The sequence below is a fragment of the Phanerochaete carnosa genome, assembly GCF_000300595.1.
Source record: "Phanerochaete carnosa HHB-10118-sp unplaced genomic scaffold PHACAscaffold_8, whole genome shotgun sequence".
Lineage (NCBI taxonomy): Eukaryota > Fungi > Basidiomycota > Agaricomycetes > Polyporales > Phanerochaetaceae > Phanerochaete > Phanerochaete carnosa.
Genome location: NW_006767635.1, coordinates 973,733 through 997,416, shown reverse-complemented (window position 1 = coordinate 997,416; position 23,684 = coordinate 973,733). Strand labels below are relative to the sequence as shown.

General features: G+C 52.9%; 9 protein-coding genes across 9 annotated transcripts; 7 read left to right on the top strand and 2 right to left on the bottom strand.

Annotated features, from left to right (window-relative positions):
• Positions 1 to 150: 150 nt before the first annotated feature.
• On the bottom strand, positions 151 to 2,287 carry PHACADRAFT_211751 (uncharacterized protein). Its single transcript, XM_007398782.1, has 13 exons — positions 2,057 to 2,287; positions 1,929 to 2,004; positions 1,829 to 1,878; positions 1,751 to 1,770; positions 1,674 to 1,693; positions 1,573 to 1,625; positions 1,437 to 1,519; positions 1,287 to 1,382; positions 1,088 to 1,236; positions 904 to 1,028; positions 795 to 854; positions 667 to 744; positions 151 to 617 (listed from the first exon to the last, which is right to left on the bottom strand). The coding sequence occupies exons 1-13, from the start codon at positions 2,140 to 2,142 to the stop codon at positions 572 to 574; spliced, it is 942 nt and encodes a 313-aa protein (XP_007398844.1). The 5' UTR covers positions 2,143 to 2,287; the 3' UTR covers positions 151 to 571.
• Positions 2,288 to 2,623: 336 nt separating this feature from the next.
• PHACADRAFT_260952 (uncharacterized protein) lies at positions 2,624 to 3,127 on the bottom strand. Its single transcript, XM_007398781.1, has one exon. It carries the CDS (start codon positions 3,119 to 3,121, stop codon positions 2,843 to 2,845), a length of 279 nt encoding a protein of 92 aa, XP_007398843.1. The 5' UTR covers positions 3,122 to 3,127; the 3' UTR covers positions 2,624 to 2,842.
• Positions 3,128 to 4,259: 1,132 nt separating this feature from the next.
• PHACADRAFT_198555 (uncharacterized protein) lies at positions 4,260 to 5,328 on the top strand (the record flags this gene model as incomplete). The annotated part of the gene is made up of 4 exons (XM_007398780.1): positions 4,260 to 4,383; positions 4,439 to 4,453; positions 4,505 to 4,773; positions 4,828 to 5,328. 4 exons carry the CDS (start codon positions 4,260 to 4,262, stop codon positions 5,326 to 5,328), a joined length of 909 nt encoding a protein of 302 aa, XP_007398842.1.
• A 524-nt stretch (positions 5,329 to 5,852) lies between these two features.
• Positions 5,853 to 8,252, top strand: PHACADRAFT_31008 (uncharacterized protein; the record flags this gene model as incomplete). Its single annotated transcript, XM_007398478.1, has 7 exons — positions 5,853 to 6,297; positions 6,355 to 6,693; positions 6,736 to 6,951; positions 7,002 to 7,414; positions 7,446 to 7,711; positions 7,766 to 7,965; positions 8,023 to 8,252. 7 exons carry the CDS (start codon positions 5,853 to 5,855, stop codon positions 8,250 to 8,252), a joined length of 2,109 nt encoding a protein of 702 aa, XP_007398540.1.
• Positions 8,253 to 9,875: 1,623 nt separating this feature from the next.
• PHACADRAFT_260948 (uncharacterized protein) lies at positions 9,876 to 11,583 on the top strand. The gene is made up of 12 exons (XM_007398779.1): positions 9,876 to 9,964; positions 10,027 to 10,102; positions 10,154 to 10,203; positions 10,255 to 10,345; positions 10,397 to 10,449; positions 10,501 to 10,583; positions 10,644 to 10,745; positions 10,801 to 10,949; positions 11,005 to 11,029; positions 11,083 to 11,191; positions 11,251 to 11,340; positions 11,410 to 11,583. The coding sequence occupies exons 6-12, from the start codon at positions 10,526 to 10,528 to the stop codon at positions 11,558 to 11,560; spliced, it is 684 nt and encodes a 227-aa protein (XP_007398841.1). The 5' UTR covers positions 9,876 to 9,964; positions 10,027 to 10,102; positions 10,154 to 10,203; positions 10,255 to 10,345; positions 10,397 to 10,449; positions 10,501 to 10,525; the 3' UTR covers positions 11,561 to 11,583.
• Positions 11,584 to 13,685: 2,102 nt separating this feature from the next.
• Positions 13,686 to 14,538, top strand: PHACADRAFT_260944 (uncharacterized protein). The gene is made up of 8 exons (XM_007398778.1): positions 13,686 to 13,725; positions 13,774 to 13,964; positions 14,025 to 14,100; positions 14,155 to 14,201; positions 14,251 to 14,270; positions 14,319 to 14,338; positions 14,390 to 14,446; positions 14,495 to 14,538. The coding sequence occupies exons 2-7, from the start codon at positions 13,879 to 13,881 to the stop codon at positions 14,444 to 14,446; spliced, it is 306 nt and encodes a 101-aa protein (XP_007398840.1). The 5' UTR covers positions 13,686 to 13,725; positions 13,774 to 13,878; the 3' UTR covers positions 14,495 to 14,538.
• Positions 14,539 to 15,000: 462 nt separating this feature from the next.
• On the top strand, positions 15,001 to 15,386 carry PHACADRAFT_260943 (uncharacterized protein). The gene has a single exon (XM_007398777.1). It carries the CDS (start codon positions 15,083 to 15,085, stop codon positions 15,344 to 15,346), a length of 264 nt encoding a protein of 87 aa, XP_007398839.1. The 5' UTR covers positions 15,001 to 15,082; the 3' UTR covers positions 15,347 to 15,386.
• A 2,501-nt stretch (positions 15,387 to 17,887) lies between these two features.
• On the top strand, positions 17,888 to 19,550 carry PHACADRAFT_260942 (uncharacterized protein). The gene is made up of 12 exons (XM_007398776.1): positions 17,888 to 17,939; positions 17,992 to 18,041; positions 18,091 to 18,113; positions 18,162 to 18,181; positions 18,234 to 18,286; positions 18,339 to 18,421; positions 18,478 to 18,579; positions 18,636 to 18,784; positions 18,838 to 18,862; positions 18,913 to 19,021; positions 19,105 to 19,194; positions 19,273 to 19,550. The coding sequence occupies exons 4-12, from the start codon at positions 18,167 to 18,169 to the stop codon at positions 19,385 to 19,387; spliced, it is 741 nt and encodes a 246-aa protein (XP_007398838.1). The 5' UTR covers positions 17,888 to 17,939; positions 17,992 to 18,041; positions 18,091 to 18,113; positions 18,162 to 18,166; the 3' UTR covers positions 19,388 to 19,550.
• A 2,036-nt stretch (positions 19,551 to 21,586) lies between these two features.
• On the top strand, positions 21,587 to 22,811 carry PHACADRAFT_164427 (uncharacterized protein; the record flags this gene model as incomplete). Its single annotated transcript, XM_007398775.1, has 4 exons — positions 21,587 to 21,664; positions 21,799 to 21,934; positions 21,989 to 22,615; positions 22,672 to 22,811. The coding sequence occupies 4 exons, from the start codon at positions 21,587 to 21,589 to the stop codon at positions 22,809 to 22,811; spliced, it is 981 nt and encodes a 326-aa protein (XP_007398837.1).
• Between the last annotated feature and the right edge of the window lie 873 nt (positions 22,812 to 23,684).

The following is a 23,684-nucleotide window of genomic DNA, read 5'->3' as shown; positions in this document are numbered from 1 at the left end:
CTGAAGATGCCGCGATAGATGAGCACAAAGAGCGTGAACGTCGCCGTATGACGGGGGTGGAAGTGGAAGGTAAGAAGTGTAGACGCCGGTGACAGAACGCGGAGTGACTGGAGTGACAGACTGTCACCTTTTTAAGGGTCAAAATGTTTTGCGCACGTTATGGCATGGTATACAACGGCATAACGAGCAAAATTTACATTCAGTATATAATGCAGGGAGCGAATTGTTTTTAGGTAGTGTTTGTGGTATTTTGTACAAGCGGCGGGGATGTGCTGAGCCCTGACTACCCCTGGCAGGACTCTCCAGTATTTCCCGGTTCGCGTTTCTAGTCGTGCTGATAGAAATCCGCAGTGAATTATCAGCTCATTCTAAGATGGATAATGCGCTTATATGTATGCAAGCCACCATCGTTGCCACAGAACGGCTACGAGTATGCACGACCAGGCCTTATACTGGATTGTCGTGGACAGCTGTCTCTCCATGCGCAAGCTGACATGACACCGGGATCATTCGCACACCAGTCCGTTGTCCGAGGACGAGGACGCTAGAATTGTTGTCCCGGTGGGAGATCTCAGAACTGCCGATCCAAGAATTTCATCGACACGATAGACCTGTACCTATATCACGACATCAGAACGTACGTTCGAGCATCGAGCCCACACCTACGTCGCTGCAGTGACGTTCGTGCTAAAAGCCTGAGAACGCGATTTAGTGCTGTATGCATCTGCGCGCCCGGACGGGCCACTAAGTTGGTTTCAGATGCCTGACTCGGGTTTCGGGTTATGATATTTTACCTCGATCTGCCCTCTCTCATCTTCAATAGAGAGACTACAGCGCGGGAAGATGCGATGACGCTTTTAAGACAAGTAAGAGCGGTCACAGGTGAAAGGTGAAATGGCTCACCTGATTGTGACTCCCGGGGCGGAGAATATATCGCCGACGTACACTTTGACAGCTGCCTTAGTTTTTTCGGAAATGGAGAAATCTTGTCGCGAAGGTGTACCGTTTAGTTTCATCAATGCAAAAACCTTATTTCACCATATAGTTAGCCGTGACGATAATGAATGTCCGACGAGTTAGAACATACTAGAGTGAGGATATTTGCAAGAAATGTGATGGCAAAATAGCCTAGCCCTTGCCTGCATAGATGCGTCCAGAGCGGCGATGAACCAGCTCCACGTATACGCAGGAGCCCGTAAATTGTGAACACCAGGGTCGCCAAGTCGAGCAGCATGGCTGTCAGGCGCATATCAGCCAACGAACAGCGAGACTATGAGGCGGCATACTGTACAGATAGAACGGAACGGGACCTCCGGTCCCTGTGATGGTCTCGCAGGTATTCTCGTATTGTACCCAAGCGTCAACGAGGGGTACGAAGAACACTGCTGATGCAATCAGCGTCGGCGGTCTTGTACATAGCAGGATCAGAACCTTACCAACGATCCCGACGGCCCAGTGACCGAGCGCCATAGCAATCAAAAATAGCATCCCCCAAAGATTTCCTCTCCATAACGTCGTCCTGAGAGGAAGTGTTCGGACGATAGCCTTGCCATAGAGTGCAGTAGAACATACGCGCGCAGTACAAAGTTCTCACTGGCAAAAATCATCGCCATGCATCCAAGAAACTAGTAATTGTCAACGGGATGTAACAAGACTGAGTATCTGGAACGTACCCAGAGCGTTTTGTTTGCCGCTATAGGACGGGTCACATCAGCACTGACTCACCACTGCCCGAACATCTGCTACGTACGTCCACATAAATTAAGCTCGCTAGAAATATCAATTCGTATTAGAAACCATTTGGCCATTGCAGAAATTGGGCACGTACAAGCCGACTGTGGTAGCTAAAAGCAAATATCGCGCGCAAATGTATGGTATCTATGAGGCAACATTGAGCATATAGTGCAGTATTGTCAAGTGTTACATACGAAAGCCCATCGAAAACGCAGCTTTCGCATAATGAGTGGGATCTCTACGTGCCGGAGAGTACAAAGGAAGTGCCAGCTTTGTGTCGCATCAGTAATGCACCACCGAGGCTGGCAAGTGGACAACATACGAATATAAGCCAAACAGGAAGGTATTGACCTTCTGGGCGTACTGTGCCGAGACGTGAAGGATATGTGGGCTCAGCCAGTTAACCATCTATTCGACCCTACCCGTTGCATGCAACTCGAGGAAAAGAGAGCATACACGTGGAAGGAGGGAATGAAGGACAGATACGTGAAGGTGGTATACGAAGAGAGAAGCCTCTCGAGCTGCATAGGTATATCCGAGGGACTCGGGGAGTGTGCGGGGGACTATTCTCAGTCGACCGGCCGCCGGAAGCTGTTGTAAATCTGGGGAGCTTCTTAAGCTCCGTCTGCATCTCAGGGATGGATGAGACACCCCAGTCTGTCCGCTGATACTGGCCCTACCGGAAGAGGGTAAGTACATGGGCCAAACAGGTTCTCAATACACTCAAGCACAGTGAGCTGGAAGCGTCCTCCATAATGAATCAGGCAGGTTTGTGATGAGGTCGTTCGCGAGACCATATCAGGCTGATCTGGCGATCAAAGAAGCAGGTAAGATGAGATGCACATGAGCACTTCCAACGTCAGGCTTCTGTCCAGAACAGAACAAACCATTCTCGAGTTACCAATCGCCATAATCACAGATAGTCGTGGTCAGACAACCGCAGATTTAGAGCTTGATTCCGACCGGTCTTTCAGCGACATCCTCCATAGTACTTGACGCGACATGAGCCAGTGCGTCGCAGCCCGAGCGTCCTGCCATTCTCGCATGAATAGATGGCTATGATTCGAATGATATGAGCATAGGAGCGGCGTGGGGCAGCGCAACGATATCAAGGAGGGGAGGCTGGTGCCCTAACCGAGTTTTCAATCCGGGCACTCTTGCGTAATCGAGCTGGCAACGCGCCGGACAATCCCAGTCTCCTTCCAGTCGCTAGCGAGATGTAGCGCTTCAGGGATGTGATGTGTCTTGGGGCGGAATATGGCTGAGCTGTAGCATGCCTCGAGAAAACGAGCATCGGAATCAAGGTTTCTGAGGTGCAGGGAGGACTTGCGCGACACTGATGAACAGCCTGGATAACAGCAATTGGCGCGTCCGCAAGTAAAAGCATTTTCGACTCCGATTGCAAGCAGAAATGTCTGGATGGAATAGTATGTCAAAGTTTTTGATTGTAGGCGAGAGGAAAGATAGAGCACATCCACGAAGGGTATCATCTAATTCGTGCTTGGCCGAGTGCCACAATGGCAAACCGCCACCACGAAACCTGCCCAGGCAACTTTATTAGCCGGTGAACAGTAGTCACACCAACTCAACATGGAAATGCACGCATGCAATCGCCTCCGTTGCCTCATATTCGTCAAGTGGCTGAACGCCTAGTGGACACAGACTGAACATGTAATGTGGAACGCGGCAAAGCGACGGGCGGTGCCAGGGGTACGGACAATGGGTGTCTAAGTGTTTCGTTGAGACAGACCCGGAACACTCCCCTCAGCTTTCTCGAGAATCTGGCATCTGCCCTGGCCTTTGTTTGCCTGGATACACACATCGCTGCGGATAGCATCCACTCAGGCATGCACTTATGGGTCGCAATTCCCGACGTGTGCCAGTCCGCTGGCGATTGTTACTTGATATGTGGCAGACTAGCCCACGCCCGCAGCACATATCTCCCGCGACGCCTGTGCATTTCGGCAGGTCGTTGTTGCCGGCTTGCCTTTCTTCGCTGTTTCATACTTGTGTCGATTAGGCCAACGTTCCGTCTATTTTGTGGCTTACTGAGCCCCATCTCTGTCCCGCGGAAAGCTCGGGAGCTTGAGACAGCGAGGCCTTGTGACCCGCCATCTGGCTTCTTGCTACCCGCAGACCGCATCCACGCCATCTGTTACCCTTCCAGCAGCACACCCATTCGGTGCATGGTATCCCGTGAGATCATTCGTCTTCTAACAGCTGCCAAACGGTCCATGAGAAGCCTTCTCCCGGCGGGGTATATAGCTGCACCTATTCGTCGCACGCCCGTCCCAAACCCTCGGAGACCTTCTCCCCCATGAGCTTTGTCATAACTGATTTGAACACAAACCGCGGGCAGTAATTGTACGTTTCTTCGCGTTGAGTTTCGTTGATTTTGACCCCCATCTACGCTCAGGCTCGCTTGTTGCTTTGCATGGACACTTAGTCTCCCTTGTGGTGTCTCGCAGTTGCGATACCTCGTCGCTTCACTTGGATCTTGTTAATCAGCGAATTCCAATACCATCATGTCTTCTAGTGTGGCTTCGTCGTCTGTGGGTGTTAGCGCGCCAACGGCGTCGTCATCTCCTGGACCAAACGTCGAGCCTAATGGTTCACCGTCTCTGTTATCGTCGCAGGCTTCACTATATTGTAAGTCGATCCTCGTCGTGTTAAAATCCTCTCTAATTCGCGGGGTGCTGCGCAGTGTACACGTTTCTCGGTACGCCGCGCTCCCCTTGCACTCGAAACGCGATGCTAATTGGGATTACAGTGACGCTCATACTCCTGCTTGCCGTATCAGGAGCCATCGTAACACGCTCGTTCATTATGCGCCGGCGCCATCGGCGCATGGTAGAAGAAGCTATACGAAATGGCACCTACGTACCACCATCCAAAACAAAGAAGGAGCTCGGGCAAAAGCCGGCCATATATGATGCGTTTTTGAGTGTGGACGGTGCGGTCGACCTCGCAGTAGGAGGTAAATCCAAGGGCAGGTCGACTGTGCCCGCGCTTGAGGAAATGAGATGGGAAGATACCTTGGTGCGTCTCTTCCTCGTAGTGCTCAAGAAAACGATCTAATAACTCTCCATTAAGCCTGTGTCAACGCTACTCCTGAATCACAACGGGTCGCCCTATCATGGGTTCCAAGAGCACAGAGCAGAGAAACCTTCTGTCGCGCCTCCGTTTAGGCAAGGTCGCGATTGGCGATCTATACTCTTTCTAGGGCCACTTCCATATCTCGCAAGTGTTTTCAGTGGCTCAAGATCTCCCACACCTACTGGGAACGCAGATTCAATCTCATCGTCACCTACGTCTGCTTCGCCAGAGCACACGGCGAATGTGAAAGTGCAACCACCCCAGTGTGCTCGAGTCTCCGTAATGATCGCAATGCCTCAACTCCCTCGGCTGCATGCAGCGCAATCCTCACCTCCGCTTTCTTCAATCTCGTCCCCCCTCCCTTTGCCTTCTAGTTGCCCATCTCTTGCGCCGCACGAGAAGTCTACGCCAGAACCGCTTTCTCATCTGGAGCTCGGAATCGCTGACGTACGACTGGGACGATGGGAAGAGGGAGACGTGCAGGACATTGCTGATTGATCTCTCCCATGATAATTGACAATTTCATGATGCTATGTATCTTACTAACAACGCTATAAAAGGATCAAAATCCAGATGTACCTCAGGTCTCTTGAATCTCATGGCCGAATCTCGGAGCACCTGCTACAGTACTCGCTGATGCCGCTGACGTTCCGACTCAAGCCCTGGTGTACCCTGAGTTTTTCTTGGCGATCTCTGATCTGTCTCACGATATGCTCTTGATACAGTTCGTGAGCGCGATTGCTTACGTCCCGAAGTAGCAACCGGCGGCTTTGGGTCCTAACAGAATCAAACAACCTGCACGAGATACTATGACGTCAAGGCAAGGTGGACAGGTTACTGTGACATCACGACGCCACCACTCCAGCTCTCCTGGCGCTGTCACGCGAGTGACCATGACGACATGGTGGGGTCACTTATATACCTCGCAATACGCCCAGCTGTCTTCACAATCCTCACGCTGTTACGACCACCCACCGAATATTTCTAACATTTTACGACCCTAATCTCTCACTTTAAACACCATGTCTGGACTTCCACCTCTCAACGCTGAAACCGGCACCCCCTCCCACGAGTGGGCTGCGAAGACGACCTCTGCGCTCGACCCGAACCCTGTCACGCCCCCCGCCGCCACCATGAACCCGACTACGCGCCAGCTCTTCGAAGAGAAGAACCTTCGCCCGGGTACCACCGCGACCGAGACCTTAGGCAACCCGCCACCACCATCGCTGCCACTCGATACTCCAGGACGCGAGGTCCCTGGCGCGTATCCTAGGGACGGTGAACTGCAGGCCCGCGGCGAGGATATCACCCAGACCATGTCGCAGCACGCAAGCAACGCCACTGAGACTGCGAGCAGTTTCGCCCACACTGCGCAACAGGCAGCGGCTACATACTTTCCGAAGGCAGCAGAGGCCGTTGGAGCATACCTCCCGAAGAGCGTTATGGACACCGTCTCATCCTATGTCCGTAAGTAAACACGATATTGCTGAGTCCTGTGCTCTGTGCTGAGCTATAATACCACAGCCGGCGTCAACAATCCACAAGGCGAAGTCCGCGCGTCCGAACACGATAAGCCGCACGCAACCTCTCTTCCGTCGACCGAACTCGCCGGCCATTTCACTGGGGAGCGCACTGACGGTGCCGGTGCGTTGCCAGGTCCAGTAACGGAGAGTGAGGTGTCGAGGCTCCCCGACGAACGTAACGCGACCGTCCCGACCGCCGGTAACATGGCTGCAGTTGCCGCCGGTACCGCCGCCGTCGCCACCGGTGCAGCGACTGGTTATGCCTATTCAGCTGCACAGTCTGCAAAAGACAACGTTCAGGGTGCTGCTGGAGCAGCTAAGGATACCGTCGTTCAAAGAGGTTAGTATCAGAATGACTGCTTGTATAGCGTGATGTTGATAGCGTTGTCAGGCCCTGTTAGCAGTTCTGGTACCACCGCCGTCACCACCAAATATTCGCTGCCCTCAGAAGAGGAGAACGGTGCGAAGCCTTTCGAGCATACAGACGGCGCAGGTGCACTACCGGGTAACAGGACGGAGTCGAGTGTCGCGACGCTCCCAGATGAGAATACGCGCGGCACTATTGCCACTTCTGCTGGTGCCAGTCACCGTGCTGGGGGTATGTACCTAACCATATGAGTTTTCGTGTTTCGCTAACGACAGATGTAGGTGTAGGCGCAACTTCCTTGCCGACTAACGAAACATCAGGCGCTCAGCCCTTCGAGCGTAATAACGGTGTAGGTGCTCTCCCTGGCAAGTCCACAGAATCCGGTGTCGCAAAACTGCCAGATGAGAAGCACGGTGGCGACTTCAAAGATACTGCTGAGCTCGCCGGCGCCGGCGCCGCTGCTGCAGGCATGGGCAAATGGGCCCTCGATGACCGCAACAAAACCCAGCAGCCTACCAAGGTTGGTGAGGACACTCACCTCGCCGACTCGGCCAAGGCTGCCGGCATGCAGAAGTCGGGTGCTTCGTCTCAGGAGCCCGTGAAGGAAACCCAACAGGAGCCTGCGAAAGGAGCACATCAGGAGCCTGCCAAGGAGAAGAGCCAAGAGAAGTCCACGCGCGTCAAGTCGAACCAAGTGAGTCAATTTTCTCTTTATTTGTCTGTAGTTTCGGACGAAGTGGCATTGGTTGATCCTGGCCCCGGCGCGTCGCTCATGTCCGCCAAAGGATGTCCGCTGGCAGTCCGACGCTCGTGCGACTTCCGAGAACGCCGGCCGTAATGAGCATCCGACAGAGGAGCACGGTGCTGGTCAGGTACGCGAGGGTTGGCAAGAGAAGCAGGCAAATCTGCTCAAGCCGAACCTCTCACCACGCACACATGTCCTGGGCAGTGAGGGCGCCCAATGGGCAGGTGTCGACGTCGGTACCGCCAGGTACAGGCGCGGCGAAGATGTCGACCTGGACAACGTTCGTTTCTGACACTTTAGTTTTTGCGGATCGTGGCGTATGACAATTATGCTGACTGATGATCTTCAGGGTGACGGCTACGATACCGACTATCATCCGTCTGAGCTACACCCTGCGAGCGCAGACTATTCGAAGGAGCACGCCGAAATGAATAAGGACGATGCTGAGGACCAAGATGGCGGTCCTGGTGCAAATAATACTGATAGCAAACAGCCAGCCAGTATGTACCCCTTGATCACTCACGCTATCCTATTCCTCTGATAAAGTATCTTTGAAGGCACCGGCGCTACGCCTGCCACTGCTGGGCGCGATGAGGCTGCCCGCGAGGACAAGGAGCAATCGCAGCAGGAAGATAATGACAAGGACGCGCACCCCGACAAGGCGAAGAAGGTGGGATTCATGGCGAAGATGAAGGGCGAGGCGAAAGTTCTGCTCGGTAAGGTCGAGGGCAAGAAGGGGAAGGTCGAGGAGGGCCAGAAGATCAAGGCTGGTGAGGCCGCGCACTAAAGCTATGTTATGTCTCGACTTCTCTTCGTATTTCGCGTCGTCTTGGATATCCTTGACCCGGATCTCTGAGAAAAAGTTGTATAGCAGTGTATCATAGGACTATTCCAGCCCCACCTCCTCTAGTAATGCATAATACTGTTTCTCAGCAAGAACAAGCTTTTAAATGGGAGGACTTAGAGCGATGCGACCAGAAGGCATGATTTAATGAATACTCCGGACGCTAGTCGACGCGACTCCGATCCTCGCACTGCCCACAGCGGAAGAGCTCCCACGATGAAAAATATCAGCTGAGGCGAGATTGGTGCCAAGCGTGTCTCGACATACCGGACTGACGCTTGTTCTAGGGTATACTGAGAGAATAGCTAGAGAGCCTGAGACGCGCATTGCGTAGCTTCCTTCATGACGGGCTGGCCAGGCCGAGGGTCCTGTCTCAGATATTGACGTCAAGAGAAAATGCAAGTAGCCGCCGTTATCAAGAGCGGTCAGGGGCGCGTCACTCTGCGTCGGTATGCCGCCGGTTCCCGCCGTCGGCGCTTCCCGCGCCACAAAGAAATTGCTTTCTGCACAAACCAGGACTAACCTGGCCATGGGACGGCTTGCCAACTCAGTACTCAGTTGTAGATTTAGGCTGCTCCCTATGCCGGTTTCTCGCTCAAGCTCGCGTCGCATCCCTTGCCCAAAGTAAGACGAACGTGGTTCTCACAGAGCGCAGCGACCGGACCTCAGGCTGGCGGGCCTGGCGAGCTTATTCTGAACTGCCGATGATTTGCCCGGATATCGATGTCAGTTGACAGAGCACATTCGTGTCTAAAACGAGAAGTGGCGCGATAAAAAGCGCTGAACCCTGGGTCAAACTATATGTTTCGTTTATCCTCCCGAGACGATCATATATTGATTTACTCGTTGACGAAAGGCCAAGGCCGGACTAACCGGCACGAGCGCGTCGCAGGTACAATATCGCGACGTGTATGTCACATCAAGCTCAAGCCTTGTTCGCCACTGTTGCTCGCAAATCTTTCCCGAAACTTCGCTCTCTATCTGAACTCGAAATCTCCGCACGTAACCTAGGCTGACAAGTGTAACGCGAGGCGCTGTGCGAGCACATGGGGTCATCCCAGAGATCAATTGGCCAGCCGAGGTCGTGAAAACGTGGGTTTGAGGCTGCGGATTTTCCTTACCGGAATTAGGTTTAGGTTGGCGGCGATGGAGACCGATCCGGCGAGCAGATTCCTCTGCAGCCCAGGGAATCGCGAAGTGGTCGCGAGCCCTGAGGCCTCAGGCCTGAGCGATCGCCCGGCAGCTCGTTCGTCAGCGGCGGCATTGCGCTCACGCCCTTCCCAGCTGCGTTACGACATTACACTTCGTATAAGAAGCTAGCGCCTCGGCTGCGGCCGGCACAAATTGTCCCCGGCCGGCACATATCGCCCCCGGCCACACAGATGGAACCTCCCATCAGATCCAGAATCAGTGCGGGAGCTATTATGGTTCTGAGAAACGGCTGCTGCACGGTATGGCTACCGAGCATGCTGCTGATTGGCGTATATGTATCCGTGGGGTCTGCGAAGAGCCTCTGCTATTTCCCTCCTGCTCTCGCGTAGCCCGCGCACCTTGCTGCGTCTGGACGCCATGGTTGACTGGGGCAGCCCGGAGGTCATCGGTATATGCCTTGAAGTGTCGGAAAAACTTAGTTTATATTTTACTGGGCTCTTCACGTTAAGTCCTTTCGCTTTCCCTATCTAATAGACTCATGCTAAGATCGGATCACATCGAACAGATGGCACTTCGTGACCACCTTCAGACTTGTGGAGTGGCAGCTTTTGAGACGGAGGATGAAGTGGAGGTGGGCATATGTGAGTGCTTGTATCGTGGTAGATAGACGTCGAGTCAAATGACGATTGCAGATATATTACCTCGGAGGGCGATATTTTTTGCTCGGGTTCCAACTACCTTTGTGAGTGCAAGCCAATGCGTCACTCATCCTCTTGGTCTGATTAGCCGGCAGGCATGAAATTATACAACCTGGCAAGTGCCTTTCACGCCACAAGCGAAGGGCTGATCCCATTGTATGAGCAGCTGCATTCGAGATCTCAGCGGTTGGTGCCCCTACATGGTCGTATATCTCATTCGCTAAATGTCATCTGCAGATAACAGGCTGCATGATTTCGGTCTTCGCGAGCGGAAATCTTTTCTTCCGAGTGTTAGCCATCTCATCCAATTCGGCTGCCGCACACACTGACAAGTACAGCAGTATAGCGATATGGAGAGACTACCGCATGATAGTTGCGTTCCTGATTCTGCTCGCCATAGGGCACTGGGTCTTGGTATTTGCTGGTTGAGTGCTCAATTTCCCTCCAGCAAGCTATCGGCGCATTGACTTTCTTTCGAACGCAGTGATAATGCCTCCAATAATCCGCAGCCACGGCAATTTTATAGTGAACCCTGACAGTAACACGAAGATTGACAGTAACAACTCAGTACCCTTCTTGCTCTATAGTGAGCCCCTCAGCCTTTCACCCTGCTGTAACGCCCGCTAATGCATGCCGCATAGCCTTCTCATTAGACCTTTTCATCGTTTTAATGACGATTGTCGGGCTGTTAAGGCAGCGCGCCGCGCGTTCATCCAAGCTATGGAAGTCATTGTACCGCCAGGGGATCATGTACTTCCTCACGACGTTCGCCGTGCAACTTCCCACAGTCGTGCGTCTGCTCCCTAATACGTTTTTCTGAACGCTCGTCCAGCTCGCGCCGCCAGATCTTCGCCTGGGATACAGAAAGCGGTTCGTCCCTGTATCTGCGCTCCTCCCGAACAAACTAACGCGGCACATATTAGCATGTATGATCGGCGCCTTCAGCATGCCCGGACTTGTCATAAGCGTCATGGCGTCATCCTACGCCGTAATGTCACTCTTGGCCCTGCCACACGCGGCAGACCCAGACGAGTACGTTCCGCTCGCACTTTCCTTGGCCTCGTCTTACGGAGCTGTCTCGCAATTTGCAGCATTCCGGCCGTCCGCGAAAAGCCTGGCCACGACATGTCGCTGTCACCGCGAAGGTCCCCGCGGCTGAGTACGAATATTAACTTGCCCACGTACGTGCGCGTGCCGTTCTCGCCTTTGCCGCATTCGTTATCTGATCAATGTCTGTTCTCGGCATGCAGAGGCATGGATAGCACAGTAGCTTCTTCGAATATGATAAGGTCGCTGCCACAGATGCGTATGCATGGAGAGCACGACTTGGAGGCTACTGTAGTCTTTGGAAGCTCCGGCCGACGGGAGAGTGTAGTCTTGTATAACGAAAAGAACATGTAACTTCTTACCATCACGCTCCTTATCTTATACGTATGTATACCGCGCACTTGCGTGCCGTCTTCAATCACTACAAGCCCGTTTTCACACTATCTTAGGGTCATTGGCGTATTGCATCTCATGGCGGATCTGACTGGTTCGTGCTGGAAAAAATAAAGTAGAGATATCAGAATTCACGTCGATCATTTATTGTGCAGCCGAGGGCAACGGGAGAACGGTGTACTCCTTGGCCTTACGCGACTTCTTGTTCCAGATTGCGAGTCACAGTGCGAGCTCAGCTCCGCGAGCTGCTCTTGCGAGAGCGCGCAGCGCCGCTGTACCCGAGCGATCGTCACCATCTGCCTGATCGAGGCTGTCATTGACAAGCTTCAAGTTACGCGCGTATATTAAGCACCTCCATGAAAACATGTTGGGCAGGAGCGTACCTGAGGCGGAGTTGCCAGCAATTTACGAAGTGGCTGTCTGCTTGCGTCGGTGGCGTCTGCGCGGGACGCTTCAACGGATTCCGGTGCCGTTGTCTGGACTCTGGAGGACCTCTGGAAAACGGAGTACGTCCGGCGATAGTTGCACCATGCCCATCTTTGGTGGTACGGGTGGCGGTTGTTGTATCAGGCTGCGCGGTCTACGCCTGATGATGGTGTTGGTCAATACGACTGTGTCCGGTTACGGTGTCAACACATTGAACATTGAAGCGTTCATATTCGCCAGTGCTACAACAGAATTTGAAGGTCGAGTCATACACACTCAATTAGATAGCATAGTACCGAGACAGAAGCAGACTGGACCGTGCATGCTCCTGGCGGGCACTCGAATGATTTGACGGGCGATGCACGTCTTGTCCTAGATTTTAATGGCATGAAGGCGCTTAGGCGGCCTAAGGTAGGCCCGTTATACTTTCCGTATCAAGTGAGGGCTCTGTCGCGCGGCCCGCTTGGAAGAGAAAACCTTTCGAAGCTCAAGATAAAGCCTCAGGCTGGCCATAGCTAAATGCTGAGCAAGCGAAATAATGCATGCAGATTGTAGCGTTGTTTCTGCTTGCGCAGATCTTTTACTTCCTCTCGCTGTCGTTATCCAGAGGCCGGAAGCGTGAATTTACGGGCGGTAAAGGCAAGTACGGCGTCGCCGCGCCAGGGCGCATTCGCACGTGCGTCCACAACTCCGTCATTTACGGCGTAATGGGCCTACCTTAGTCCGGCGTCCTGCGCCACAAAGAATTTGTTTATTACAGACGCCCGCTAATTTGTTAGTTTGCAGAAACCAAAGTTGGTTCACTACAGGGACATCTTCACAGCTCGCTCTAAGTCGCCGGGAATTTTCCGGACGATAAATGTCTACGTTCAAAATCAGAGCTGGCGCTAGAATACGCGCTACTAACCGGCGCCCAGTGCGCTGTTAGTGCTGTCTCACATTACACTTTACTAGCTTTACTCGCCGTCGTTGCCAAGTCTTCGTGGGAACCTTCCCATCTATATGTACGAGGGCTACCGCTGATCTCTGTAAATGCGCTTACGGGTGAGAACCCGAAGGCGTCAAACACTGCGCGAACACATGCTGGTGGAGCACTCAGGAATGAATGGGCTTGCCAAGGGCATGGAAACGTGAGTATTAGGTCACGGATAGACTACAGCTGTGCCTAGGGAGACATCTTTGCGGCAAATTACGCAGCAGCGTGTCTGGACTTGGCGGCCACTATGCTCACATTCCAAAGCCACCCCTTGCTCCGTTCAGCACAATTTCCGGTGATTTGACATATGTAGGCTCGGCTGTATAGCCCACACACAGCTCGAGATAACGTCAGAGACCACACAACGCACAGTTTCTAGGAAAATCGGATGGCGGGCTGTAGTGTTCCTGGAAACCTCCCGGGGCGCTAATTGCTTGATGCAGTGTGGCAGCGGAGCTTTGAGGAGTCTGAATCCGCAGTCGCGTCAAATTATTGTCGAGAGGTGACTATCGCTGGATCTAAACAGAGATGCAAGATTGTGCAGCGATGATAGCATCGCACGGCAATAAAAGACTGATGACGAACTAGTTCTTTGTAGTCTCGTTCAGGTGGGCGAGACGACGGCGGCCTCCACTGGCAGGCAACGCAGCCCCGTCTCGCCCCTCTCACTAGCGTGATTTACGGCAGCCGTGCTGCACACGACAGAAGCCCTTGCTCGGCTATGGTAGGCGCGCACATGTCACTGGGCTTTTGATCACTAACTACCGAACAGGGGACGGATTGGCGTATATGTATTCGAGGTTAATCAGACGAAGCGTCTGCTCGTTCTCTACCATCCCCGCGTCACCCACAACATACTTTTCTGGACCCGGCCGCCATGGTCAACTGGGAAAGCCCGGAGGTCGTCGGTGTATGCCTCCAGATCACAGGGAAGCTCAACCTGTACTTCGGCGGGATATTCACGTTAAGTCGTCCCACTGTTTGTTTCGCTGTCGACTGATCCTGAGTTCTTGCCTCGAGTAGATGGTACTTCATCACTACATTTAGGCATGTTGAGTGGCAGCTGTTAATACGAAAATTGAAATGGAAGTGGTCGTACGTGAGTTCTCGCCTTTGCAGAGGTGACTGGCAACGACTCAAACACAAAATGTAGGTATATTACCTTGGAGCACGGTATTTTCTGCTGCTCCAGATACCTTTGTGAGTTTACTATCACATTAATTGTTACTTTTCTCTGACTAGTAACTAGGCACGAAGTGATGCAACCTGGCAAGTGTGATGTAAACAATGGAGAATGCCAATCTAATATCCGACCAGTGATCATTGTAGTTTTAGCTGTTCGTACCTCTTACGTATTCGAGCATCTCGCAGCTATATGACATCCACAGATAACTGCTTTCGTGGTCGCGATTTTTGCAAGCGGAAACCTTCTCTTCAGGGTGTAAGGCCACGTCATCCATATCATCTATCGCACGCGCTCACCAGTACGACAGAATAGCGTTATGGAGAGATAACCATATCGTAGTCGCGTTCTTTATTCTGCTCGGTATAGGACACTGGGTCTTATTGGCAGGCAAGTCTCCGATTGATTGCTCGGTTTATTAACCGGCGGCGCGCTGAATTCCGTTACCGTGTAGTGATGATGCCCCCAATGATCCGTGCCCACGGTAACTTGAACATACATCTTGATCTCAGTAGCAAGATCAAGGTCAACGCTGCCGTACCATTCTTTATCTACAGTGCGCTTCGCTCCCAAGTCCCAAGTCATTGAGCACGCTGACGACATAGCATCAAGCGTTCCTGGTGGACCTGCTCGTCGTCATCATGACGATCGTAGGGCTGCTGAAACGGCGCACTGCGCGCCCGTCGCAATTATGGAAGACCCTGTACCGCCAGGGGATCATATACTTCCTCGTGGCGCTCTTCTTACAGATTCCCACCCTCGTGCGTCCAGCCCATCAGTCCGTCTTCCGCGCCTGCTGAGCTTCTTCACACCAGATTTTCGAGCTGTTAACCGCAAGTTGTACGCTCCTGCGTCTACTCACACGCTCGAGTGCAGCTAATACGGAGCAACAGCATGCATGATAGGCGTATTTACCACTCCTGGACTCATCGCCACTGTCATGACATCGTGTTATGCCGTGACCGAGCTCGCGGCCTTGCCACACACAGCAGAACCCGAGAGGTACGCTGCCCTTCTGCCTCGAGTGTCCGATCTACTCCACCTCATCTCCGTGATGCTCATGCTTGTCCCTGCTTCACTTTCCGCCTCCGCAGCAGAACAGCCGTCCATGAGAAGTCCAACGGCGACATCTTGCAGCTTGCGCCCAGGTCCCAGCTACTGACTACGAATATCAACTTGAGCTTGCCCATGTATGTGCTGTCTGCTGTTCTTCCCTTTGTTACTTAAGCTGATTAGTCCTCGGCGCAGAAGCCTGAACAGCTCAGTGGTTTCATCGAATCTCATAGAATCTCTTCCAGAGGCGCATACGCGCGGAGAGCGCGACCTGGAGGTTGCCGTGTGCTCTGGCAGCTCCGATAGGCGAGAAAATATAATCTTGTATGGCGAAAAGGATCAGATGTAGTTGACTACCACCACGCTCCTTACCATATACGTGTGCATACCACGTAACTGCGTGCCATCTTGCTGAAAGTCTATTCTTGCACTTTCTGAGGGCCGTCAATGGACATCGCGGCGGATCCGAGTGGCCTGAGTCGGAGAGTGTGCAATATAGCATTCATAGGACATGTTGGAGTGGCCATTACGCAGTTGAAGGCACCTAGGGTGAAATGCGCTCCTTGATCTTGTGAATTATCTGACCTCAGACTGTGGGCCGCTGTGGAGGCTTGACGATCTGCTCTTGCGAGATCGCACGCGGCTGGACCCAAGCGATCGTCACCGTCTGCTCAACCTGATCGCTGCCACAGATAATCTCCACGTCATACACGCACATTCGGCCTGAGCATCATAATAGGAGTCAATTGGGTAAGAGGGTACCTAAAGCTGGATATTGACAATTGCCAAGCGGTCTGACGATGTCCAATAGCGTCTGTAGCCTCCGCGCGAACCGCCCCAGCAGCCTGGGCCGGAACTGCTGTTATCTAGAACCTCTGGAACAAGCATCCATTGACAATTGAACCATGCTCATTTTCAGTTTCATGGCAGCCGTTGACAGCTGTACCAGGCTGCAACAGCGTGATCAGTTGACATCTGGGCCATTGCCTCTGGTCAGACTGACAACATATCGAAACGTTCAGTCGTGTCAATGCCACAATCACCAGAAAATGACTCAGCCACAAGCGTCGAAAACCCAGTTGGATTATTGTCGGCGACATGCCCATGAAACCGGAGCTTGTTTGAAGGTTTTCCCCCTATACCAGCCTATACCGGCACGATAGCTGAAACAGAAGTGAGCCGGAAGCAAGCTGCGCTGTGTACGTTACCAGTGGGAAAATCAGCAAATTCTTTAATGGCCGATGTGCGGCTCGCAAATACGTGGTCCCGGCTTTGGCTTTATGGTCCTTGGGATCAGAAGAATGATAGTGCGATAGCGCTTAGGTGACGGCCTAGTCTCACTTGATGGGCGTCCCCTGCCACAAAGTGATGCGTATTCTAAACGCGCCCCGCGCTTGATTGCTAGTTCGCAGAAACAGAACGAGGCTCATCGAGGCTCATCGACATCACCAGAACGATGCGATTTTCCAGCGGCTCAAATTTGGTCGTCAAAATTATATCGATGGTGTAAGTCTGCGTTTTAAATCAAACGAGGATGCCGGAAGTACAGGCAAGCCGCGGCTATATGTCTTCCGTTAAGCTTTGCTCGCCGCCGTTGCTAACTCGCGAGTCTTCTCGGAACTTTCCGGTACCTCTCAACGAGATTCATTGCCCATCTCAATGCAAATGCGCTTATGGGTGAGAACCTGAAAGTGCACTACCCGAGAGCGTTAACGTTACACAAGCACATGGAGCCCTTCCGGGAATCAACGATTTTCCAAGGTCATGGAAACGTGGATACTGGGCCACGAATACACTAAGTCACGGCTGTGCTCTCGTGATTCACGCGACAGCGAGATCAGACTTGTCGTGCACCCCAGGAGCCGTCTCTCCGACTCTCTCGCGCCCCTCAATACAACTTCTAAGGAGCCTAGACCTGTAGGCTTAGCTACGCAGCCCACGCACAACTCGGGAATATGCCAGAGGCCTCACGACATAATGGTGGCCTGAAGTGTTCCTGGAAATCTCTCGGAGGCGCCAGTCGTTTGATGCGTAGCGGCGGAGTCCTGAAGAGTCTTAACTCACTGTCGATTCAAACGAAACAGACGAATAGTTATCGCTCTAAACACAGCTACAAGTTCGTGCAACAATGTTGGCGTCGCACGGCAATGAAAGACAGGCGACAAATCGGCTTTTTTGCAGCCCCGGACTCTAGGTGGCGCGAGGTGGTCGCGAGGGTTGTCAGATGGCGCACGCTGCCGGCGCCGCGGAGTCCTGCTCCCTCCTAGCATGCTTTACGGCAGTCACTCTACGCATGACAGGATGCCCTGCTTGGCTGTGGCAGGGGTGCACACGCCACTGAACCTCCGATCATTGTCTACCCACGTCATTGATTGGCGTATATATATATATATATACAAGGTCCGAGCATTGAGGGATCTGCTCTTGACCCCCATCCCCCCGTCGACTGCTGCAGCATATTCCGCTGAGCTTGGTCGCTATGGTTGATTGGGAAAGCCCAGAAGTCATCAATATATGTCTCCGGATTACAGAAAAGTTTAACCTGTACTTTGGTGGTATTTTCACGTTGAGTCAACCTAATGCTTGCTCCTGTATCGGCTGATGCCGAAATTGTTTTCTCGTCCAGATGGTATTTTATCACTACATTCAAACATGTAGAGTGGCAGCTATTGACGCGCAAATTGAAGTGGAGGTGGTCATACGTGAGCTCTCGCCTTCGCAAAACATTAAGGACGGCTTAGATATAGGATCTAGGTGTATTACCTCGGAGCGCGATATTTCCTGCTTGGCATACAACTACCTTTGTGAGTTCATCTTCACATCACATACTACTTTGCTCTGACCTGTATACAGACACGAAGTGCTGCTGCAGCCTGGTAAGTGTGATGTACGCAATGAAGAATGTTAACCTAATGATTTGTTAGTCACCATGGAGGTTCTAATAGTCCGTATTTTTCACCTGTTCAGACAACTCGCTAGCTAAACGAGCTCCTCAGATAACAGGTGCCGTGGTCTGCATCTTTGCAACTGGAAACCTACTTTTCAGAGTGTAGGGCCCCATCACCCATCTCAGCCACAGCGTGTGCTCACCGGTACGACAGGGCAGCAATATGGAAAGCAAACCGCATTGTCGTCATGTTTTTAATTCTTATCGGCATAGGACACTGGGCCGTGGTGCTTGCAGGCGAGTCCCACCTCTTTTGGCCAGTCGGCAACACACTGAGTTGCGTTACAATGTAGTGATGGCGCCCCCAATTATTCGCGGCCATGGCAATTTGAATGAGGAGTTTGACATCAGCAAGAACATTAAAATCAACGTTTCCATGCCTTTCTTCTTTTACAGTGCGCCTCTCATGCAAGTCCCGTGCCGCAGAGTGCGCTGATGCATTGGCGCGAAGCGTTCTTGGCGGACCTGCTCATCGTCATCATGACAGTCACTGGGCTAACAAAGCAGCATGCCGCGCGTTCATCGCCGCTGTGGAAGATGTTATATCGTCAAGGGATCATGTACTTCCTCGTAGCGTTCATCTTGCAGATTCCCAACATCGTGCGTCCCGACCCACAATCCGCCTCCCTGCCTGCTGACCCTCGCCATGCCAGATTTTCCAGTTATACACAAAAAGTGGTGGGCATAGGCCGCTTCTGCTCTCGTGTATAGCTAACACGCGGCCACAGCATGCCTGTTCGGTGCCTTCGGCACCCCGGGGCTTATCGTTGGCGCCATGGCATCGTGCTCCGTTGTGAGCTCGCTCCTCACCCCGCTGCGCATAACAGAACCTGGGAGGTACGCCGCCCTGTCTGTTCGAGCGTCCTGTCTGCTCTGTCTCATCTTCGTGTCGTTCGTGCTCCGCGCTGTCGCGGGTACAGCAGATCGGCCGTCTGCGAGAAGGTCAGCATCGACATATCGCAGCCTGCGCCTGGATCTCATCTGTTAACCACAAACATCAACTTACCCATGTGCGTGTGTCTGTTTCGTCTCCTCCGCTGCTTTCACCGACTGACTCGTGCGCACTTCTGCTTGTCCTCTCCGCGCAGAGGTGTGGAGAGCTCAGAGGCCTCATCGACCGTCATAGCGTCTCTCCCGGAAGTATGCATACTGGATGAGCGCGACCTCGAGATCGCTCGGGCCCTGGTCGGCGCGAAAGTGTAGTCTAGTATGGCGAAGAGGATAGACCGTGGCTCTTACCAGCACACTCGTTACCTTAGCGGATGTATATCGCGGACCTGTCAATTCTCGTTAGCTGCCCTTGCGGTGCTAGTGGGCCGTGGCGAGTCCGAGAGGTCCGTGCCAAAACGAATGAGATACTGCACCTGGCCCTGAGTTTATCATTCTGCCTGCCTGAGGCACAGCGCTGCTTTTCGGGATCGCGATTTTTCATATGATAGCTGGTCCCATAGCGAGTGTGTCTGTACAATAAGATTCTTAGGTGACAAGGGAAAGGAGAGACTATGTTCCGCACAAGCTCGAAGTTGGCTATCTACGGGCAAATGCGACGACACTTACAACCATCGCTTCTGCCAGTTAGACGACTGCATTCATGATGGATACTACTACCAGTCTCGTGGACATGCATGCGCGCAAGGGGAAAGGTCTGTCTCTGTGAGGCCGAGCGTGCTAGGGGGCTGGACAAGCGTTCACGTAACAGCGTTCGCGGCCGTGACACGATCAGCAGACGAGAAATCGCAATTTATCGCAGTTTATAAAACGTATTCTGCACAGTAAGAAAGAGGCTGGCTGGAAGAAAAGGGCCGAACGCCGCCGGTGAAGTCGCCTCGGGAGCGGACGCAGCTAGGCAGCTAGATTCCGGGCCAAGGCCGTCGTTGATGTGCCACCGTCTCGAGTGTGTAGTGTTTCCGCGCTGTCCATGTTGTCGGCGTTTTCCATACCATCCATCTCTCAAGAGAATGTCCGTAGACTGACCGTAGAACCTGCCGCGCTTGCTCAGCCGACATTGGAGTAGCAGCATCAGCAGACATGTGCGGTCGATGCAGGTGCGGCGAACGTGGTGACCGTGTTGGGGCGGGAACGACCGATGAAGCGATATTTCGAGGGCCTGACGCGGTGCCAGCAACGAGCGACTGTGTCGTGAGCAAGGGAGGGGTTCGCCGCGCGTTAGGAGTTAGCAGTAAAAGCTCCAACGCCGAAGCTTGAAGATTGGGATATTCGGGGCGGGCGCCATAACATTAGAAAGTAAGCAGGAGAGGGTAAGAAGAAAAGTCAGGAGCTGTGAGAAGAGGAGACGGTGCTAGCTCCGCTCTACGCGTAGGCGCGGTGCCGGCGCTCGGCTAGTGATGCCAGCAGACGTGTCAGTGATCTCCGCCGCATCTAAGTCCGAAACCCGGAAGTCGATGTGCTCCTTAGCGCCCGTTAGCTAGTAAGCTACACATTCCCCGGCGGTATTATGCTGGTGTTCGACACGCTACGGTTGCCGAGCAGGCTCAGGTCAAATTCCCAAAACCCAAGTCAGAAACCCAAATCTGATACCATCAGCGCTCGGATAACCGCCGTACACCACCAACCTCCGAGTGCACTGGCGCCTCTTACTCTGAACATTTGAGTATTTTCAGCATAAATAGTCGATTAATATTGCATGTATACGAGGTTAGAAGTCAAATGAAGCATGTCAATCATCGTTTGCAGGGCAGGCGGTGGGGTGAACAGCGATGGCGGCGTTAGGCGCCCACTTTCCATAGAAGCAGCGCGTCGGGGCTTGGGCCCCCCTTGCCGTCGGAGTCGTTGCAGGTGTGCTTGACCTTGCCCTCCTGTGTAGCTATTTTAATAAATGTATATATCATCAGCTGCTAACCTAGTTATGATACATGCCGTACTCGCTAGATTGTGCTACCGACTTAGGGTTAGGTTCTAGATAAGATAATCGAAGCTTTGGGCGCTTGATTACCGCTTCGATAAGTTTGGGTCAGATAATGGTCCTCGGCCCGCTACTACCTTTATTGACCTCAGAGTATACAGATACAGCACCTTACATGTTTTCGTGACATCCAAAAGGCCCAAAAATGCCATACATAACCCAGACTAATGTCTGTGTGCGGAAAGGTGCTCGGGCGCTCATTATGCGGTTGGCCATCAGCTTTGTGATCCGGACTTGGGTTTTGGGGATTTGACCTGAGCCTGCTCGGCAACCGTACACGCATAGCGGAACGCGGAGTGGGTCAAGTTTAGCAAGGGTGAGACATGCGCCCACACATCTCTCGCAACGAGCACCGCACCTTAGAAAAGCACTGCGACGACTCCATGTGTTCAGCAAGTATCACAGGTTCATAGACCATTGGTTTTCGAGTCTCCACACAGACACAGAGTGGGCTGTGCTCAATAATTTACGCGGGCAGCATGTACATTCGAAGCGCATCGACGCTGCTTCAGGCGGGAAAGCTCGTGGACCAGCAGAGGCGATCGGCCCCGCGATCTGTAAGGGGCGCGTCACAAACGGTCTGTCCTCATCCTTAGTTCCCCTACTTCGGTACAACAGAACTTGACACACACCGCAAAAATGAAAGTTCTTATCCTTGGGCACGTACATAGTATCTCCCAATCAAATAAAGTGGTCATACTCACGGCCATACAGTGCTTCCGGCTTCATTGGCCTCCCTGCAGCACAAGCTCTTGTCCGTGCAGGTCATATTGTATATGGTTTAACACGTTCCCAAGAGAAAGCTCAGCAACTCGCTAGGGAAGAAAGTAAGTCGCAAGCAGCTGGTCTTGCACCGTACATGTACTGACCCTTGCCCCTAGTTATTCCCGTCGTGAGCCAAACGTCAGATCTCTCCACCTGGCTGCCTCTTATCGCCTCGCTTGACGTTATCATCGAGGTTGTTGGAGGCACAGCCGATGTCAGAGAGCTCTCCAAAACTCTGCTCAATGCCGTCGCGTCCGCCGCGCAGTCTTCCCGCCCTGCCCACGCGCCGAAGCTGACATACATCTACACGTCTGGGACGTGGGTGCACGGTGACGACCGCACAGCGATCAAGACCGACACATCGCCGATCACTGCGCCCGCACAGCATGTGGCGTGGCGCGCTGAACAGGAGCAGCGCGTCGTCACGAACACGGTGCTCAACGGCATCGTAATCCGACCAGCTCTACTCTATGGACGGAGCGGTTCGCTGCTGGTACCTCTCTTCAAGGGCGCCGCAGAGGGCACCGTCATGTGGTTTGGGACGCCGGAGGACCGCTATGCGCTGATCCGCGTGGACGACTTGGCGGAGCTGTTCCGTCTCGCGGCAGAGAAGGCGCAGCTTGTTGGCGGGAAGATCTTCGATGCGGCGAACGACATCACGGAGAGCGCGGATGATCTGCTGAAGAAGCTTGTCAAGGTCAGCGGAGCGCAAGGGCCACATGAGTTTGTACAGCCGAGTAACTGTGAGTCTATCTGCCTCTTCCGGTGCTTTGTAAAGACTCACAATCGTCCACTGCAGTGTACGAGACTGCGTTGACTACAACCTCCCTCTTGCGCCCGTACTTGGCGCGGAGCCTGTTGAGCTGGCAGCCGCGCAAGGCAGGTCTAGTCGATAACCTGGAAGTGTACTATGATGCGTGGAAAGCTAGCGTAAACTAGTATTGCGCAGGTATACGGTACTCCTGAAAGCCTGAGGATGAGCAAAATGTGAATATGCCAACTTCGCCACAAAGTTCGCGATAGCACATCAATAATTGATCTGTTCACGTACTGTATGCGTTTCATAGTTCGTCACTTATGCACCGGAGCGCTCAACGCGCTCAACTTTCGTAACAGCGCTCACCAGGGTGGTAAGCGTAGCTTTTTTCTTGAGAAAACCTGGACAAAAGCGACTAAATGAGGCCCAGTTTTTCCTCGATTCTACGCCGACGCAAGTTAGGGAGAAATTTTTCTTAGGTGAAAATTGGAGAAACTCGGGGTTGTGTTATCAGTTTTTGACCAATTTTGCGACGGAAAAGGCTGCGCTTACCACCCAGTCTATGCTGTCCCCTCACGGCCAGCGGCCGCGCTCCCGTATCTTCCTGGCTGCCATCTGGCTAGACGAACCATCGAGCACCCCCTGCAGGGGCATCAAATATTGTAGTCCGATATTTTCGCTAAAAATGTACGGGGGTGCCAACTCGGCCCTGAGCGCCTGAGCGCCCAAAGCATTGCGCCCATTCCCAAAGAAGCAACGATAGCATGATGCGCCCACGCCTTTCGGAAGCTCCGGTCTTGAACATACAGTCGTTTGTCCGCGCAACTCTGAAACTTCTTAAAATCGAAACATCATCATCGCCATGGAGAACATTTTGTGCATCCAACTGTTTCTTTCACCCGCCATTGCCTAGAGACTGGCCAGGCTAGCCCGCAGCCTGTAAGCTGTCTTCACACAGCCGAAGAGTAACGATTCTCGTGACGGTCAGACGCAGCTATATATTCAAGGCCGATAGTCGAACTTGACTTGAAACCAATAACAATGATATCATGGCA

Excerpts from the sequence above, each read along its gene's own strand:
- PHACADRAFT_260942 (XM_007398776.1), top strand. Across the intron at positions 18,287-18,338 it reads GGAAACCTACTTTTCAGAGT|GGCAGCAATATGGAAAGCAA; the intron begins GTAGGGCCCCAT and ends CCGGTACGACAG. Across the intron at positions 18,422-18,477 it reads CTGGGCCGTGGTGCTTGCAG|TGATGGCGCCCCCAATTATT; the intron begins GCGAGTCCCACC and ends GTTACAATGTAG.
- PHACADRAFT_260943 (XM_007398777.1), top strand. The coding sequence starts at position 15,083 with ATGATAGGCGTATTTACCACTCCTGGACTCATCGCCACTGTCATGACA.
- PHACADRAFT_260952 (XM_007398781.1), bottom strand. The coding sequence starts at position 3,121 with ATGCTTTTACTTGCGGACGCGCCAATTGCTGTTATCCAGGCTGTTCAT.
- PHACADRAFT_260948 (XM_007398779.1), top strand. The coding sequence starts at position 10,526 with ATGATAGTTGCGTTCCTGATTCTGCTCGCCATAGGGCACTGGGTCTTG. Across the intron at positions 11,192-11,250 it reads CACGCGGCAGACCCAGACGA|CATTCCGGCCGTCCGCGAAA; the intron begins GTACGTTCCGCT and ends CGCAATTTGCAG. Across the intron at positions 11,341-11,409 it reads ACGAATATTAACTTGCCCAC|AGGCATGGATAGCACAGTAG; the intron begins GTACGTGCGCGT and ends CTCGGCATGCAG.
- PHACADRAFT_260944 (XM_007398778.1), top strand. The coding sequence starts at position 13,879 with ATGGTCAACTGGGAAAGCCCGGAGGTCGTCGGTGTATGCCTCCAGATC. Across the intron at positions 14,101-14,154 it reads TGAAATGGAAGTGGTCGTAC|GTATATTACCTTGGAGCACG; the intron begins GTGAGTTCTCGC and ends CACAAAATGTAG. Across the intron at positions 14,202-14,250 it reads CTGCTGCTCCAGATACCTTT|GCACGAAGTGATGCAACCTG; the intron begins GTGAGTTTACTA and ends ACTAGTAACTAG.
- PHACADRAFT_211751 (XM_007398782.1), bottom strand. The coding sequence starts at position 2,142 with ATGGTTAACTGGCTGAGCCCACATATCCTTCACGTCTCGGCACAGTAC. Across the intron at positions 1,520-1,572 it reads GAGAACTTTGTACTGCGCGC|GACGACGTTATGGAGAGGAA; the intron begins GTATGTTCTACT and ends ACTTCCTCTCAG. Across the intron at positions 618-666 it reads ACGAACGTCACTGCAGCGAC|GTACAGGTCTATCGTGTCGA; the intron begins GTAGGTGTGGGC and ends GTCGTGATATAG.